The sequence below is a fragment of the Engystomops pustulosus genome, chromosome 9, assembly GCF_040894005.1.
Source record: "Engystomops pustulosus chromosome 9, aEngPut4.maternal, whole genome shotgun sequence".
In the NCBI taxonomy this organism is placed as follows: Eukaryota; Metazoa; Chordata; class Amphibia; order Anura; family Leptodactylidae; genus Engystomops; species Engystomops pustulosus.
In genome coordinates, this window is record NC_092419.1 from 18,368,303 (window position 1) to 18,386,058 (window position 17,756).

Here is a 17,756-nt window from a genome sequence, read left to right on the forward strand (position 1 = left end):
GGCCTCCAGGCGCTTATATTATATTATATGGGGGGAGGGCCACGACCGGGGACAGCCTGGGGGGGTATAGTATATTATACGGAAGAGGGGGGGGGCACGGCAGGGGTCAGCCTCCGGGTGCTGAATGGTAACTGGGGGGCATATTATATTATACGGAAGGGAGGGCCATGACTGGGGGCGGCCTCTGGGCGCTGAACGTTAACAGGGGATATATATATATATATATACTATATTCACTAATAATACAAGTCACTAAACACAGCTGAGGATTTGCTACAGTGTTATATCATAGACGGCTGATACGATGTATCAATTTTTAGTCAATTTGTTTAGACTGTTTATAACTGTAACAAAGCTTCAGTTAATATAGTCTTCAGATAGCGTAGACTGGACACCACTGTGACAGAACCTCAGCTGTGAGGAGCACTGGATCAGGTGTTAGCCCCCAGCTATTCGTGGTTGTGACTTTGTTGTGTTTGTCTTCCAGACGCTTGTATCCCCGACATGGAATCAGAGCACAACGGCTCCCAGCACGACAGCCCGCCCATGCAAGGTGAGGGATTAGAGGGGCTTTACCGAAAAGCCCCAGAATTGGACCTGTCACAGCCGCTTTTATTGCTGTGTATCCGCAGCTCAGCGCAAAGCCCAATAATTTACTGCTCGGCCGTTGGTGGAGGCTCCGGGTCACTCACTGCCGCTCTGTCACATTGTGGTGGGTTTTTTTGTTTGGTTTTTAACTTGACCTTTTGCAGACAAAGGCGACTTGTCAGATGAGGAATCGCAAGTCTAATGTGCGAAAGTGAAGGTGTCGCTGGTAATTACAACGCAGAACTGCGCGTATTTATAGGGAAGAACACGCAGTCACAAGTGCGCAGTGAGATCTGTGCAGGATTGAGGCAGAGGGGATCCTCAGTATATAAAAGAAATCTTTTGGATCTGACAATCAGACGCTGCACCACTTTTATAGCGCCCACCGCTCCGGATCCTCCATATAGGGTGTGTGACATGGGGTGGCAGTGCCCTCCATTCCTGACCCTCCATATAGGGTGTATGACGGGCTCACAGCTGGCAGTGCCCTCCGCTCCTGACCCTCCATATAGAGTGTATGACACGGGCTGGCAGTGCTCTCCGCTCCTGACCCTCCATATAGGGTGTATGACACGGGCTGGCAGCGGCCTCCGCTCCTGACCCTCCATACAGGGTGTATGACGCGTACTGGCAGTGCCCTCCGCTCCTGACCCTCCATATAGAGTGTATGACACGGGCTGGCAGTGCTCTCCGCTCCTGACCCTCCATATAGGGTGTATGACACGGGCTGGCAGCGGCCTCCGCTCCTGACCCTCCATACAGGGTGTATGACGCGTACTGGCAGTGCCCTCCGCTCCTGACCCTCCATAGAGAGTGTATGACACGGGCTGGCAGTGCTCTCCGCTCCTGACCCTCCATATAGGGTGTATGACGGGCTCACAGCTGGCAGTGCCCTCCGCTCCTGACCCTCCATATATAGTGTATGACACGGGCTGGCAGTGCTCTCCGCTCCTGACCCTCCATATAGAGTGTATGACACGGGCTGGCAGTGCCCTCCGCTCCTGTCCCTCCATATACGGTGTATGACACGGGCTCACAGCTGGCAGCGCCCTCTGCTCCTGACCCTCCATATACGGTGTATTACATGGGCTCACAGCTGGCAGCGCCCTCTGCTCCTGACCCTCCATATACGGTGTATGACACGGGCTCACAGCTGGCAGCGCCCTCCGCTCCTGACCCTCCATATACGGTGTATTACATGGGCTCACAGCTGGCAGCGCCCTCCGCTCCTGACCCCTTGGTACTTTTAGCGCATCGTCCGCACTTTGCATAATGTAAACACTTGTTTCCACCACCCGAATCACTACTTGAGTCCATGACAATGAAGCACAATCACAGGAGGAGCCGGAGCAGAATTTTTTTTTTTCTTTTTTTTTTTTTTGCTGGTAAAAGCAAATTAGATGATGGGATGTTCCACCAAGTGTGCGGAGCGGCAGCCATTAGCCGCAGCGTAATATTTCCTCTTTACTGCTCGCTGCCATTTAGTTATTATCCTATTGGAAATCTAATTATAAACCTTTTACTCCCCAGTCAAACTTTGGCGTTTCTGCTAGCGTAGCACTGACAAGCGAATTCATTACGTTTGATTGCTCGCGCCCGGATTGACTCCACTCCTCGCCGAGACCTAAAAGCCGCTCACATTCCCCCGTTCCCTGTTTGCACATTAGTGGAGCCGCTCCTTTAATTAATTAGTATGAAGAGCAGAAAACATGAACTGCTGAACACAAAATAACTTCCTTTTATTATCGCGGTGAGAATTTCCTCCGCGCTTCTTTTTTATTTTCTCCGTGGTTTTACCTTTAGTTAAGTTTTCGTTTTGTTTTATTAGCGCAATCTGTGTCAGATGTAAAAGTTTAAAAACATAGTAGCACCTTCTGTGTCAGGCTTCAAGGGCAGGGAGGTTCTTCAGGGGCAGGGGAGGTTTTCCAGGGGCAGGGGAGGTTTTCCAGGGGCAGGGGAGGTTCTTCAGGGGCAGGGGAGGTTCTTCAGGGGCTGGGGAGGTTCTTGTTACTAGGTCATCCTCCTGCCTTGACCCTCCGGACAGCCCAAGTTGTACAAGGAGCTGTGCAGATCCTCATAGCCAATTAGTTCTTTTAGCCCCGCCCAGGAGGTTCTCTGCTCATCCAAGATCATGCAGCTATTGGAGGATACTGAACTTCTTGAGATGGGACTGCTATGATATAATCAGGGCAGATCCAGGCATTTCAACATAGAGACCTTAGAAATCCTCCTCAAATGCCATAACTGCTGCTGAAGCTCCTTGGTTCTGACCCAACAGGATGCTTCCCTTACAGATCCTATAATACAGGTGCGAGAGATTTGTTGGCTGCATTGATGCCCCGCCCATGAGGATCTCTACAGGATCAAGATATTGTTACCGTGTAGTTATCAGAGGACACTGCACATATGGTCCCTTTACATGGGACTGCTGCCACAGCACCTGGTTAGGAAGCGATGACGTGACAGCCTGTAATTTAGCACCCAGAGACGTGAAGTGCCACATGGTATCCAAATAAATAGTGTGATACAGTGCCCAGATACATTGGATAAAGCATGTGACCTATACGGTCCTGATTGCTATAGTGCCACCTAGTGTCCAGGTTATGTTGTACATAGAGCGCCCCCGCAGGATAACAGGGGGATTGCAGCTCTTGTGCTGGTAACAGTTCTGTGCAGTGTAATTGGGCCTAGTGAATTGTTGATTAGTTACTGTAATTCTATTCATCTGATGTCTCTGGATCGGCCAGAGGTCCGGAATTAAAGGGGAGCTCCACTATCAATGTGGGAGGGGCCTCCTCTCAGGAGAGTCAGAGATTTAAAAAACTTAAAAAAAATTTCCTTTCCTCTGTGTTAGAATTAACAATTTTAACATCTCTGCTTCCTTTGATTCAATAAATTTCTTTCCTGCTTCAAAAGCCAAATTCTGACCTGAACTTGTAGTGTTACAATGTAACAAACCCTCAGGTGTGTATCAACCTAGAGTGTGTTATGTTAGCGGCCTGTGCTATCGTGGAGCTAGTTCGTCACAGTGTATCAGCGCAGGTTAGGGAACTCTGTTTGTGTGTCTGTCTAGACGTCTGTATAGGTCTTGTTCTCATTCACTGACAGCAAGCAGAGATCTAGAAGAATAAAACCAATATCTATTAGAAAGTCCCAGACCTGTAGGTTACACATGGATTAGGCGTCATCTCCTCTGACCGCCCGGAGGCTTCATAAATCAGTCCCCTATTTCTCTGTGTTGACACAATGTAACGACAGCGCAGCAGTGAGAGGGATTCGGGGTTTCTTCTGCCGTGAGATGCGCGTCCTGGGGGAGGATTCCTATTATTGAAGGATTTTCAGCTCTCGGAGAATTTGTGAGATCTTCACTCTGTAAAATCCTTTCCAAACACTCGGCTTATTAAGGCGTCCAGGCCTCGCAGCGGCAGCAGTAAAGTGAGCGGCAGGCGGGGGGCCGTCAGCAGGTTTTACTGCTACACAATATCATTTATATAGTGGAGATTCCCCCCCAGAGAAGCCGACTAAGCGCCCCCTTAAATCTCCCGTTTTTCTCACCTTTACCTTTAATGGGAAGAAATGTGCGCAATGAATATTTGATTAGAACGAAAAACCTAATAAAACTAAAGCGGTTACTGCGGAGGGGCGCGAAAAAATCTCCCCTACGCACAGCGCCAGAACGCCATAAAGCTGCACAGTGTGCCCCACCAGTGCCATCACACTGATACATTGTAACGGAAGGAGGAGAGATACAGGAGCAAGGTCAACAGCAGCACAGAGGATTTCAGGAGGGAGTGTGTATGAGAGGGGACACACCAGACATTACATGGGGTCAGCAGCACAGAGGATTTCAGGAGGGAGTGTGTATGAGAGGGGACAGACCAGGCATTACATGGGGTCCGCAGCACAGAGGATTTCAGGAGGGAGTGTGTATGAGAGGGGACAGACCAGGCATTACATGGGGTCAGCAGCACAGAGGATTTCAGGAGGGAGTGTGTATGAGAGGGGACAGACCAGGCATTACATGGGGTCAGCAGCACAGAGGATTTCAGGAGGGAGTGTGTATGAGAGGGGACAGACCAGACATTACATGGGGTCAGCAGCACAGAGGATTTCAGGAGGGAGTGTGTATGAGAGGGGACAGACCAGGCATTACATGGGGTCAGCAGCACAGAGGATTTCAGGAGGGAGTGTGTATGAGAGGGGACAGACCAGGCATTACATGGGGTCAGCAGCACAGAGGATTTCAGGAGGGAGTGTGTATGAGAGGGGACACACCAGACATTACATGGGGTCAGCAGCACAGAGTATTTCAGGAGGGAGTGTGTATGAGAGGGGACAGACCAGACATTACATGGGGTCAGCAGCACAGAGGATTTCAGGAGGGAGTGTGTATGAGAGGGGACAGACCAGACATTACATGGGGTCAGCAGCACAGAGGATTTCAGGAGGGAGTGTGTATGAGAGGGGACAGACCAGACATTACATGGGGTCAGCAGCACAGAGGATTTCAGGAGGGAGTGTGTATGAGAGGGGACACACCAGACATTACATGGGGTCAGCAGCACAGAGGATTTCAGGAGGGAGTGTGTATGAGAGGGGACACACCAGGCATTACATGGGGTCAGCAGCACAGAGGATTTCAGGAGGGAGTGTGTATGAGAGGGGACAGACCAGACATTACATGGGGTCAGCAGCACAGAGTATCTCAGGACACAGTTTGATATCAGCCGTCTGCCCCATATACAGTGACCTCTGACCCCCACGTGTCCCGATTCTTGATGCGCAGCAGATTTTAGGGCAGAGCGCACCCATCAGGTAAAAGATTGTAGCTGGAAGCCGTAAATTATGAATTGTTTCCACTTTTTCCATCTTTTCTTCATAAATTATAGAGAAATGTCAGCGCTTTGTGTCTCGTCTGATAAATTAATGATCGTTATTGTTGCTTTTATTATTTAGGATTTTCATCTTGTAGTTTTCACATCAAGTATTTATCAACAACCCCCCCTCCCCCCCTTACACAGAGGCCCCCCCAATAACAGCGAGTCACAGCAACAACTACTGCTTCAGGCTAAACTTGTAGTAGGAGTAGTAGTGCTGTGCCCATATACACAGGATAGGAGTAGTAGTACTGTGCCCATATATACAGAACAGGAGTAGTAGTACTGACATGTGCCCTGATATACAGGATAGGAATAGTAGTTCTGTGGTGCCTATATACACAGGATATGAGTAGTAGTACTGTGCTGTGTCCATATATACAGGTTAGGAGTAGTAGTACTGTGCTGTGTCCATATATACAGGTTAGGAGTAGTAGTACTGTGCTGTGTCCATATATACAGGTTAGGAGTAGCAGTACTGTGCTGTGTCCATATATACAGGATAGGAATAGTAGTACTGTGCTGTGTCCATATATACAGGTTAGGAGTAGTAGTACTGTGCTGTGCCCATGTATACAGGATAGGAGTAGTAGTACTGTGCTGTGCCCATATATACAGGATAGGAGTAGTAGTACTGTGCTGTGTCCATATATACAGGTTAGGAGTAGTAGTACTGTGCTGTGTCCATATATACAGGTTAGGAGTAGTAGTACTGTGCTGTGTCCATATATACAGGTTAGGAGTAGCAGTACTGTGCTGTGTCCATATATACAGGATAGGAGTAGTAGTACTGTGCTGTGTCCATATATACAGGTTAGGAGTAGTAGTACTGTGCTGTGCCCATGTATACAGGATAGGAGTAGTAGTACTTGTCTGTGCCCATATATACAGGATAGGAGTAGTAGTACTGTGCTGTGCCCATATATACAGGATAGGAGTAGTAGTATTGTTCCCATATATACAGGATAGGAGTAGTAGTATTGTTCCCATATATACAGGATAGGAGTAGTAGTACTGTGCTGTGCCCATATATACAGGATAGGAGTAGTAGTATTGTTCCCATATATACAGGATAGGAGTAGTAGTATTGTTCCCATATATACAGGATAGGAGTAGTAGTATTGTTCCCATATATACAGGATAGGAGTAGTAGTGCTGTTCCTGTGTCATTACCTACTTGAAGGATCAGTTATCAATATCTGGGGGGTGTGACATCCCAAACCTCAGAGATAATTTCTCCTCGGTGGTGGAGAATAGAGCAGGGGAGGCAGCGCTGTTCCCTATGTAGAGGCTGAGCTGCTTAAAACTAGTCTGTCAAACATAAACCATTCATTGACAGCAAGTGAAGAAAGTATCCACAGCTGCCCTGTTGTCTTTTGACAGTTTGGTACAATGTATCAGCGCTGGAGTCCAGGCTCTGAAGTAGATACATTGTAACCAATTCTTAGCCGTAAGATGATTTGGCTGAAATGTCGATAATTCCATCGTGTGATGTTGAGCCACAGCCGGGTGCTGGGAGTCGGGGTGGTACTAGTGGGATATAGGGTCCATGCAGGGTCGGTACAGTGTGTCAGATCTGTCTCAGCTGCTAATTAGCGGTTTCCTGGCCCTAATGAAGCGCGGCCGGCCAGCTCCGGATTAACATGCAGCCGCCGCGCTCCTTTGTTTGTGCTTCCAGATGTTTTGGCTTTATCTACGACTCGACTCCTGACAGCTCGCGCTAAATGATAAATCACTCATATTACGGCCCAAATGCGTCCTGAAATTAGAATGTGGCACCGGCTGAAAGCGATCCAAGGATGGCTGTCACCTGGGGGTCAGCCGGGGACGTTAACCCCCTGTGCGCCAGCAAATACCGAAATCCTAGGCAGCTATTTACTGTCAATCACCACATTATGTGCATGGCTGATAACAGCGAGTAACGAAGAGTGCACGATGGAGACAGGGTATACTGCAGGAGATGTAGGACACGTAGTGGTGTACGAGTAGTTATATACCGTCATGTAGAGGTGGAACAGGTTTGAGTTGCTTCATATCACATGTATGAATGTGTAGGACATGTATTAGTATATCAGTAGCTGTATGTATGTAGATAGGTTTGTATACATGTAATTGTACGCCATGTATTTGTAGGTATGTAGTTGTATATATGTAGGACATGGATTAGGTATGTAGTATGTATGTAAGTGTTTAACTGAATACATGTAGCTGTATGTTTGTATGTGTATTAGCAATGTGTGTATGGTTGTATATATGCAATGTGTGTAGGTGTGGGGCATGTATCGGTAGCTGTATGTCTGTAGGTGTAGGACATGTATTAGTAGCTGTATGTATGTAGGTGTATAAGCAGGTACATGGTTGTATATATGCAATATATGTAGGTGTAGGACATGTATCGGTAGCTGTAGGTGTATGACATGTATCGGTAGCTGTGTGTGTAGGTGTAGGACATGTATCGGTAGCTGTAGGTGTATGACATGTATTGGTAGCTGTATGTGTGTAGGACATGTATCGGTAGCTGTATGTGTGTAGGTGTGGGGCATGTATCGGTAGCTGTATGTGTGTAGGTGTAGGACATGTATCGGTAGCTGTATGTGTGTAGGTGTAGGACATGTATCGGTAGCTGTAGGTGTGGGGCATGTATCGGTAGCTGTATGTGTGTAGGTGTAGGACATGTATTGGTTGCTGTATGTGTGTAGGTGTAGGACATGTATCGGTAGCTGTATGTGTGTAGGTGTGGGGCATGTATCGGTAGCTGTATGTGTGTAGGACATGTATCGGTAGCTGTATGTGTGTAGGACATGTATCGGTAGCTGTATCTGTGTAGGTGTAGGACATGTATCGGTAGCTGTATGTGTGTAGGTGGAGGGCATGTATCGGTAGCTGTATGTGTGTAGGTGGAGGACATGTATCGGTAGCTGTATGTGTGTAGGTGGAGGGCATGTATCGGTAGCTGTATGTGTGTAGGTGTAGGACATGTATCGGTAGCTGTATGTGTGTAGGTGTGGGGCATGTATCGGTAGCTGTATGTGTGTAGGACATGTATCGGTAGCTGTGTGTGTAGGTGTAGAACATGTATCAGTAGCTGTATGTGTGTAGGTGTGGGGCATGTATCGGTAGCTGTATGTGTGTAGGTGTGGGGCATGTATCGGTAGCTGTATGTGTGTAGGTGTGGGGCATGTATCGGTAGCTGTATGTGTGTAGGTGTGGGGCATGTATCGGTAGCTGTATGTGTGTAGGTGTAGGACATGTATCGGTAGCTGTATGTGTGTAGGTGTGGGGCATGTATCGGTAGCTGTATGTGTGTAGGTGTGGGGCATGTATCGGTAGCTGTATGTGTGTAGGTGTAGGACATGTATCGGTTGCTGTATGTGTGTAGGTGTAGGACATGTATCGGTAGCTGTATGTGTGTAGGTGTGGGGCATGTATCGGTAGCTGTATGTGTGTAGGACATGTATCGGTAACTGTATGTGTGTAGGACATGTATCGGTAGCTGTATCTGTGTAGGTGTAGGACATGTATCGGTAGCTGTATGTGTGTAGGTGTGGGGCATGTATCGGTAGCTGTATGTGTGTAGGACATGTATCGGTAGCTGTGTGTGTAGGTGTAGAACATGTATCAGTAGCTGTATGTGTGTAGGTGTGGGGCATGTATCGGTAGCTGTATGTGTGTAGGTGTGGGGCATGTATCGGTAGCTGTATGTGTGTAGGTGTGGGGCATGTATCGGTAGCTGTATGTGTGTAGGTGTGGGGCATGTATCGGTAGCTGTATGTGTGTAGGTGTGGGGCATGTATCGGTAGCTGTATGTGTGTAGGTGTAGGACATGTATCGGTAGCTGTATGTGTGTAGGTGTGGGGCATGTATCGGTAGCTGTATGTGTGTAGGTGTGGGGCATGTATCGGTAGCTGTATGTGTGTAGGTGTGGGGCATGTATCGGTAGCTGTATGTGTGTAGGTGTAGGACATGTATTGGTAGCTGTAGGTGTGGGGCATGTATCGGTAGCTGTATGTGTGTAGGTGTGGGGCATGTATCGGTAGCTGTAGGTGTGGGGCATGTATCGGTAGCTGTATGTGTGTAGGTGTAGGACATGTATTGGTTGCTGTATGTGTGTAGGTGTAGGACATGTATCGGTAGCTGTATGTGTGTAGGTGTGGGGCATGTATCGGTAGCTGTATCTGTGTAGGTGTAGGACATGTATCGGTAGCTGTGTGTGTAGGTGTAGAACATGTATCAGTAGCTGTATGTGTGTAGGTGTGGGGCATGTATCGGTAGCTGTATGTGTGTAGGTGTGGGGCATGTATCGGTAGCTGTATGTGTGTAGGTGTGGGGCATGTATCGGTAGCTGTATGTGTGTAGGTGTGGGGCATGTATCGGTAGCTGTATGTGTGTAGGTGTGGGGCATGTATCGGTAGCTGTATGTGTGTAGGTGTGGGGCATGTATCGGTAGCTGTATGTGTGTAGGTGTAGGACATGTATCGGTAGCTGTATGTGTGTAGGTGTGGGGCATGTATCGGTAGCTGTATGTGTGTAGGTGTGGGGCATGTATCGGTAGCTGTATGTGTGTAGGTGTGGGGCATGTATCGGTAGCTGTATGTGTGTAGGTGTGGGGCATGTATCGGTAGCTGTATGTGTGTAGGTGTAGGACATGTATCGGTAGCTGTATGTGTGTAGGACATGTATCGGTAGCTGTATGTGTGTAGGTGTGGGACATGTATCGGTAGCTGTAGGTGTGGGGCATGTATCGGTAGCTGTATGTGTGTAGGTGTAGGACATGTATCGGTAGCTGTATGTGTGTAGGTGTGGGGCATGTATTGGTTGCTGTATGTGTGTAGGTGTAGGACATGTATCGGTAGCTGTGTGTGTAGGTGTGGGGCATGTATCGGTAGCTGTATGTATGTAGGTGTAGGACATGTATTGGTTGCTGTATGTGTGTACGTGTGGGACATGTATCGGTAGCTGTATGTATGTAGGTGTAGGACATGTATTGGTTGCTGTATGTGTGTACGTGTGGGACATGTATCGGTAGCTGTATGTGTGTAGGTGTGGGACATGTATTGGTTGCTGTATGTGTGTAGGTGTGGGGCATGTATCGGTAGCTGTATGTGTGTAGGTGTAGGACATGTATCGGTAGCTGTAGGTGTGGGACATGCATTGGTTGCTGTATGTGTGTAGGTGTGGGACATGTATTGGTTGCTGTATGTGTGTAGGTGTGGGGCATGTATCGGTAGCTGTATGTGTGTAGGTGTAGGACATGTATCGGTAGCTGTAGGTGTGGGACATGCATTGGTTGCTGTATGTGTGTAGGTGGAGGACATGTATTGGTTGCTGTATGTTTGTAAGTAGTGAGTGTTTTCTCCGTGAGATTTGTGTGGTTACCTGACTGTACAGTAATTGTTTAGTGATGAGCAGCGCAATGTCCCTGAATATTGTATGACCTGGGGAGGGGGGGGGGGCGCCGCTGCTCCTTCATGTTAAATATTTAAAGCCACAGATTTCCTGACTCTGTCGTCCTCCTCCCGGAATTAGCACGTCCGTCACAGGACCCCCCCCCGCAGACGTTACCCCCAGAGCAGCCGCGCCACAGGGAATCCACTGATAGTTACTACAGATCCGCCCGTATCCAGACATTTACTTGATGATTTGGATACAATATTGTGATATTTTCTCTTATTTGTTACAGAGAACAGAGCGTATATAAAGCCCCCCATCATGTACTGAGGGGGGCGCTCCACCAGAGGAGTCTTATCCACCTTTCGCTGCCTTCAGTATGAAAGAGAAGACGCCCGGCGGACGCGAGATGTTCCTGCAGCTGCTGCATCAACAACTGCTCCGAAGACGTGACGGACCGGAACCACAAACCCCCCAAAGGCTTCCACTTTGCGGAGACCACAGCCCATCACCGGTCCATGGAAGAAAGACAATACAAGGGATATTCCATGTGCCCCCCTCCCCCTCCTGTGGCATTATTTATTTGTTTTTTTCTTTCTTTACCTCCAAATATTCCAGTTTTTTTTCCCCCCATATTTTTCGGGTCCCCCAATGTCTGGTTTCAGAATCTTTCCATTCACATGATCCCCCATCGCAGGAGACCCCCTCTCCCCCCCCCCCCCCCCCACAGAACAATATCATTGTGTTTCTCGGTTGCGCTTTGTTTGCTGGAGCGGAGATTCCGTATTGGACTTTCGGGACAGAATTGTGTGTACATTTTTTTTTTGTAAAGACAAATCCAACACTGTAAAAATAAAAAAAATAAGGAGACGACTGAAGATGAGCAACGCAACGCAGCGGCTGCCCCTCCCCCAGTCATGGCGGACGAAAGACGCGCGCGGACACGAAGACACGTTGCAGTCCGGTTTCTCTGTTGTACTATATTAAGTTAAAGTATAACTTTGTTAAGATGTTCTTGCTAAGATTCAGTATTAAAAAACTTTTTTTGTTTGACTTTTGAAATCTGATGGCAATTAATATAAAGTAACTGAAGAGGAAATTGTATATGTGTCTCCTCTATGACTCAGGAGCAGCATGTAGGACATTATAGAGCAGTACTCACTTGAAATGATGGGAGTAAAGCACTTGGGGAGAGATACAAACTTCCTATTATCTCCAGTAGCCTTTGTATGGGTCTGCGTCTCTCATCTATGACTCAGGAGCATCATATAGGACATTATAGAGCAGTACTGGCCTGTAATAACGTAGTAAAGCACTTGGGGAGAGATAGAAACTTCCTATTATTTCCAGTAGCCTTTGTATGTGCCTGTGTCTCTCATCTATGACTCCGGAGCATCAGCAAGAACATATAGGATACTAGAGAGAAGAAGTTATCAGAGTAAAGCACTGGGGGTGAGATAGAAACTTCATATTATCTCCCGCATCCTCTCTCATTCCAAGTGCTTTACTTCCATCAACTCCACTCTATAATGTCCTATATGATCCTGCTGATGCTTCAGAGACTAAGAGGAGAGACACGGACACATACAAAGGCTACTGGAGATAGAAACTTTCTATCTCACCCTAAGTGATTTACTCTCTTCGTACCAATTCTTCTCTATATGTTTCCTATATGATCCTGCTGATGCACATACAAAGGTTAGTGGGGACAATAGGAATTTGATATCTCACCCTACATGTGGGTCAGTTCTTCTCTATATTGTCCTATTATGATCCAGTCACCCACAGAATTGATATTCAGCTCTCCTGAAATACTCTGTGCTGCTGTGGATGCTGCTCCATCCACTTTTCTTAGATTGTATTCCTCCACTTGTCTTCCTATGTTTAATCCTGAAACCCTCTGTGCTGCAGGGATCCTCCATTGTTCTCCAGCAGAGATATATGATGGTTAGAGTCTAAGCTGCTCTCTTGCCCTGTCTGGTTTGTAGTTTATTTCGGGCGGCTCATTACCAGTCATTTATAGACCGGAATGTGATGAATCGGCGGAGCCGCGGCCGCGCCATCTCCTAAGGAAACGTGAAAGTTACAACAAATGGAAATATTCATTGTAAAAAAAACTGGAAGTCAATTATCCGGCGGCTCCGGGTCTTTTATAGTTTTGTTTGAGGCCTCATTAATGATTTATAGAGTCGGGAGCCGCGGCGTTTACCTTGCGCAGTCCCAGGATAATGAGGGAGCGCAGCTCTGGGGACAAAGTGCAGCTTCATGGCAAAAGGCTCCATCAATATTTGGTTATTTTAGATTTTTATGGAATTTTCTCAGTCGCTGGGAAAAAAAAAAGCAACAAGACCGGAAAACGAATTGAAGCTCTCGATCCATCAAACACTCGGAAACCTCTATTCCACAGTGTGACCACTAGGGGCGCCGTCAGCAGAAGCAACCAGTCAAAGGAGCTTAGATTCATCTTATTAAAGGGGTTGTCCAGGACAACAACCACTCAGCTGCCCCTGATCTACGGCCGCAGGGGTCACAGCCGCTCTATTCCAGGGTCAGGCGGACAGGTATTTGTATTTCTAGGCAACAGTGAGAAGTTTTGCAACTTTTTGACAAACTTTGCAGTTCCGCCTCGTTGCGGGGTCCCTGCCTGCCGTCCTATCCGGACCCTGCATTGCGTTACACTGTTTCAGATAGCATTCTGTATTCTGCTCCCAGATGATTGTCAAGGCCGATACATTGCGACAAATCATCATCCATTATCCTACATGAATTACACCTGTATTCTATACAATGACCACTAGGGGCAACATTAATAAGAACTTGTCATATGAAGTTCAGTGTTACACAGTTCCCTTACACAGCTGCAGATTGTTACAGTGTTTCAGCCTGGAACCAAAAATATTTGTGCTGCTCTGTTCAACACTACATACACTGTAACAGATCATACACTATCTGCATGGTGCTTGCATTCTACAGTATGACCACTAGGGGTGAGGTTCATAACAACCAACTTGTCAGAGAGGTTTCACTTTCTTCTTTAACAATTACAAGGTTGTGCAACTTTGTAACAAACAAAATCTCTGCTTGCTGTCAGCCTGGCTGCTTTTACATAGCTGAAGTTTGTTACAGTGTATCAGATTAAGGGTTGATTGTCTAAACTGAAACAATGTAACAAATTGTACTCCGCGCCAGCAGGGCCTCTGTGTTTTCGGTTCACTTCTGACAATACTGTAACAGATCATAAACTGCGAACATAGAATCTGATCAGGTTTTCTTTTTCCCATTCACTGACAACAAGCAGAGCTATAAACCTGCAAAAACCTCACAGAACATATTTTGACCTATAGACTTCCTAAATCTGGAACGATAGAGAGGACGCAATTGTAGCAAACCTTCAGCTGTGAAAAACATTAGCAAGAGAGTACATTTTTAAGCTCTATTCATTGACAGCAAACTGACAGCTGCGGTAAATGGCAAGAACATTTGGAGGTCTTTATATACAGGGAGGACACTGTGCATGTGGAGTTCCCCTTTAACCTCTCTGTAGGGCTGTGGATGCACCAGACAGGGCGTCCTCGGAGCGCCCCCTCTCCTCCAGCTGAGGTGTAGCCTACTTCTCCCTCCGCGCCTCGTTACTCTGCGCCTCCACAGAGAATCAGCAGGTAAAAATATCCAGGTCACCGGAAAATAACTTCTCGGCCCAATTCTGCTGCCACCGCGAGCCGTAAACCGGATGAGACGGCGCCGTAAACCCCGCTGTGTAATGCAGCAGCACAGAGGATGTCAGGGATTTTATAGGGGCACCGAGCTGTGAAATTGAGATCTGACTTCATCACTTTACGACAAGTTTGTTGCAAATCGCCACAATTCCGCCTCTAACTAACCGTAAAAATGTTGCACGTGAGAAGCCCCTCCCATTTCTAACATCTCCGCTTGCTGTGAGAGAAAACTTCAAATTACAATTACACAATAATATTTAAAAAAAAGAAACCTTTTCTGTACTAATCCTCACAGCTGAGGGTTTGTTACAGTTGTATCCAGTCTAGACAGACCGGACTCCACACTCACGGATTCCCCTGCACTGATACATTGCAACAAACTCTGCACAGGAGAGACGGCTCCTGGTTATTTCTATGTAATATTCTGAGTGATTTCTTCCTGATGAATGATCGGGCAGATGGGCAGCGGAGGATGGCAGCGCCCGGGGCAGCAGGAGGTAGCAGTGACAGACGGCGGCTTCTCCGAGAAATTAGCGCCATATTCTCCCAGCCGCTGATGAAGGGAGGGAGCGGTCAGCGAGATCACAAGGATGACGACTCTTGTATGAGAGCAATAATGGTAGAGACAGTCCGGGCTACACTCACTGCCCGGTCCCTGGTGATCTAGTGATATCGCTGCCCGGTCCCTGGTGATCTAGTGATAGCGCTGCCCGGTCCCTGGTGATCTAGTGATAGCACTGCCCGGTCCCTGGTGATCTAGTGATAGCGCTGCCCGCTCCCTGGTGATCTAGTGACAGCGCCGCCCGCTCCCTGGTGATCTAGTGACAGCGCCGCCCGCTCCCTGGTGATCTAGTGATAGCGCCGCCCGCTCCCTGGTGATCTAGTGATATCTCCGCCCGCTCCCTGGTGATCTAGTGATAGCACTGCCCGCTCCCTGGTGATCTAGTGATATCACCGCCCAGTCCCTGGTGATCTAGTAATATCACCGCCCAGTCCCTGGTGATCTAGTGATAGCACTGCCCGCTCCCTGGTGATCTAGTGAGATCGCCGCCCGGTCCCTGATGATCTAGTGAGATCGCCGCCCGGTCCCTGATGATCTAGTGATATCGCCGCCCGCTCCCTGGTGATCTAGTGATATCGCCGCCCGCTCCCTGGTGATCTAGTGATATCGCCGCCCGCTCCCTGGTGATCTAGTGATATTGCCGCCCGCTCCCTGGTGATCTAGTGAGATCGCCGCCCGCTCCCTGGTGATCTAGTGATATCGCCGCCCGCTCCCTGGTGATCTAGTGATATCGCCGCCCGCTCCCTGGTGATATAGTGATATCGGTCCCTGGTGATCTAGTGATATTGCCGCCCGCTCCCTGGTGATCTAGTGAGATCGCCGCCCGGTCCCTGATGATCTAGTGATATCACCGCCCGCTCCCTGGTGATCTAGTGAGATCGCCGCCCGGTCCCTGGTGATCTAGTGATATCGCCGCCCGCTCCCTGGTGATCTAGTGATATCGCCGCCCGCTCCCTGGTGATCTAGTGATATCGATGTCCGGTCCCTGGTGATCTAGTGATATCGCCGCCCGCTCCCTGGTGATCTAGTGATATCGATGTCCGGTCCCTGGTGATCTAGTGATATCACCGCCCGTTCCCTGGTGATCTAGTGATATCACCGCATGCTCCCTGGTGATCTAGTGATATCACCGCCCGGTCCCTGGTGACCTAGTGATATAATTGTTGCTAGTGATAAATTCTACAGCTCGGTTCTTTTCTTGTATAAATTCTGGTAATTTTCTTGCATTTTTCACTAAACAAATTTCCTAAATCCCCTTTAAATATTACGACCCCCCCCCCCCCTGCCTCCTGCGAGATATTTGGGAGATCTGAGAAAGGGAAGTTTCTGCTTTTAGAAAGATGAAAAGTTTCTGTTCTCGTCCAGAATTTCTGGATTTGTGGGAAAGTTGTAAACACTTCTCCTGCGAACGTGATTATCCCAGAAAGGAGCGAATCAGAAACACGGAGAAGCGTTGGCTGCAGACGAGTCTGCGGCGCGGGGGGAGGGGCAGGCGATAAAACCTCCACATATTTAATACACATTTATGGTAAATGTTTCCTGCCGCGGATTTTATTGCTCCGATTTTCCTAATCAGTTCTGTCTGTGCAGGAAATCAATTTCATTCCCAAGTTGAAAGAGGAAGCGACGAAGTCCGCAGGGTAAATACTACGACCCCCGTGATTCACACCCCGTGCCCCCCCTCCCCCCGAGCCGTGATAATCCTCTAACATTTGTGATTCATGGCCTCCCGTCTTCTAAAAATCAACTTTTAAGATATGCTAATGAGTCTGAAGGGCTCCTGGGGGGTGTTACAAGAGACCCTCTGTGCTGTAGCTTCACATGCTGTTACACTGTGCAGGAGCCCTTTTCCCCCCTCCCACTACAGCAACCCAAGGGAGAGGGGGAGTGATAAGGGTGCAGGGACCAATACAAAACCCCAGCATGAGAGAGCACAGCAGTGTGAGGATACGCCCCCAGTGCACTTGGAGAGACTAAAATCCTGGAATAAACATCTATTTCACAGTCCTGCTGCTAATAACAACATACACAAACGTATGAATACAGATCTCTCCAGAGATACTATCTAACAATGGCTGCAGAGAACACCGCAGTGTGAGGAGGAACATAACACTGGCTGGAGAGAGCACAGAGCACAGCAGTGTGAGGAGAATACACAACACTGGCTGGAGAGAGCACAGCAGTGTAAGGAGAATACATAAGACTGGCTGCAGAGAGCACAGCAGTGTGCGGAGAATACATGACACTGGCTGGAGAGAGCACAGTGCACAGCAGTGTGAGGAGAATGCATAACACTGGCTGGAGAGAGCACAGCAGTGTGAGGAGAATACATAACACTGGCTGGAGAGAGCACAGAGCACAGCAGTGGGAGGAGAATACATAACAATGGCTGGAGAGAGCACAGAGCACAGCAGTGGGAGGAGAATACATAACACTGGCTGGAGAGAGCACAGAGCACAGCAGTGTGAGGAGAATACATAACACTGGCTGGAGAGAGCACAGAGCACAGCAGTGTGAGGAGAATACATAACACTGGCTGGAGAGAGCACAGAGCACAGCAGTGTGAGGAGAATACATAACACTGGCTGGAGAGAGCACAGAGCACAGCAGTGTGAGGAGAATACA

The 17,756-nt window shown here is 48.1% G+C and overlaps 1 protein-coding gene across 1 annotated transcript in view; it reads left to right on the forward strand.

The window, feature by feature from the left end:
* The window catches only part of DACH2 (dachshund family transcription factor 2), a 226,968-nt gene extending 215,533 nt beyond the window's left edge, over positions 1–11,435 (forward strand). The window contains exons 11-12 of the mRNA XM_072123223.1: positions 488–553; positions 11,146–11,435. Of these exons, the coding sequence (XP_071979324.1) occupies positions 488–553; positions 11,146–11,183 (104 nt within the window). The 3' untranslated portion in view covers positions 11,184–11,435. The remainder of the gene's footprint in view (positions 1–487; positions 554–11,145) is intronic.
* Positions 11,436–17,756: the final 6,321 nt, after the last annotated feature.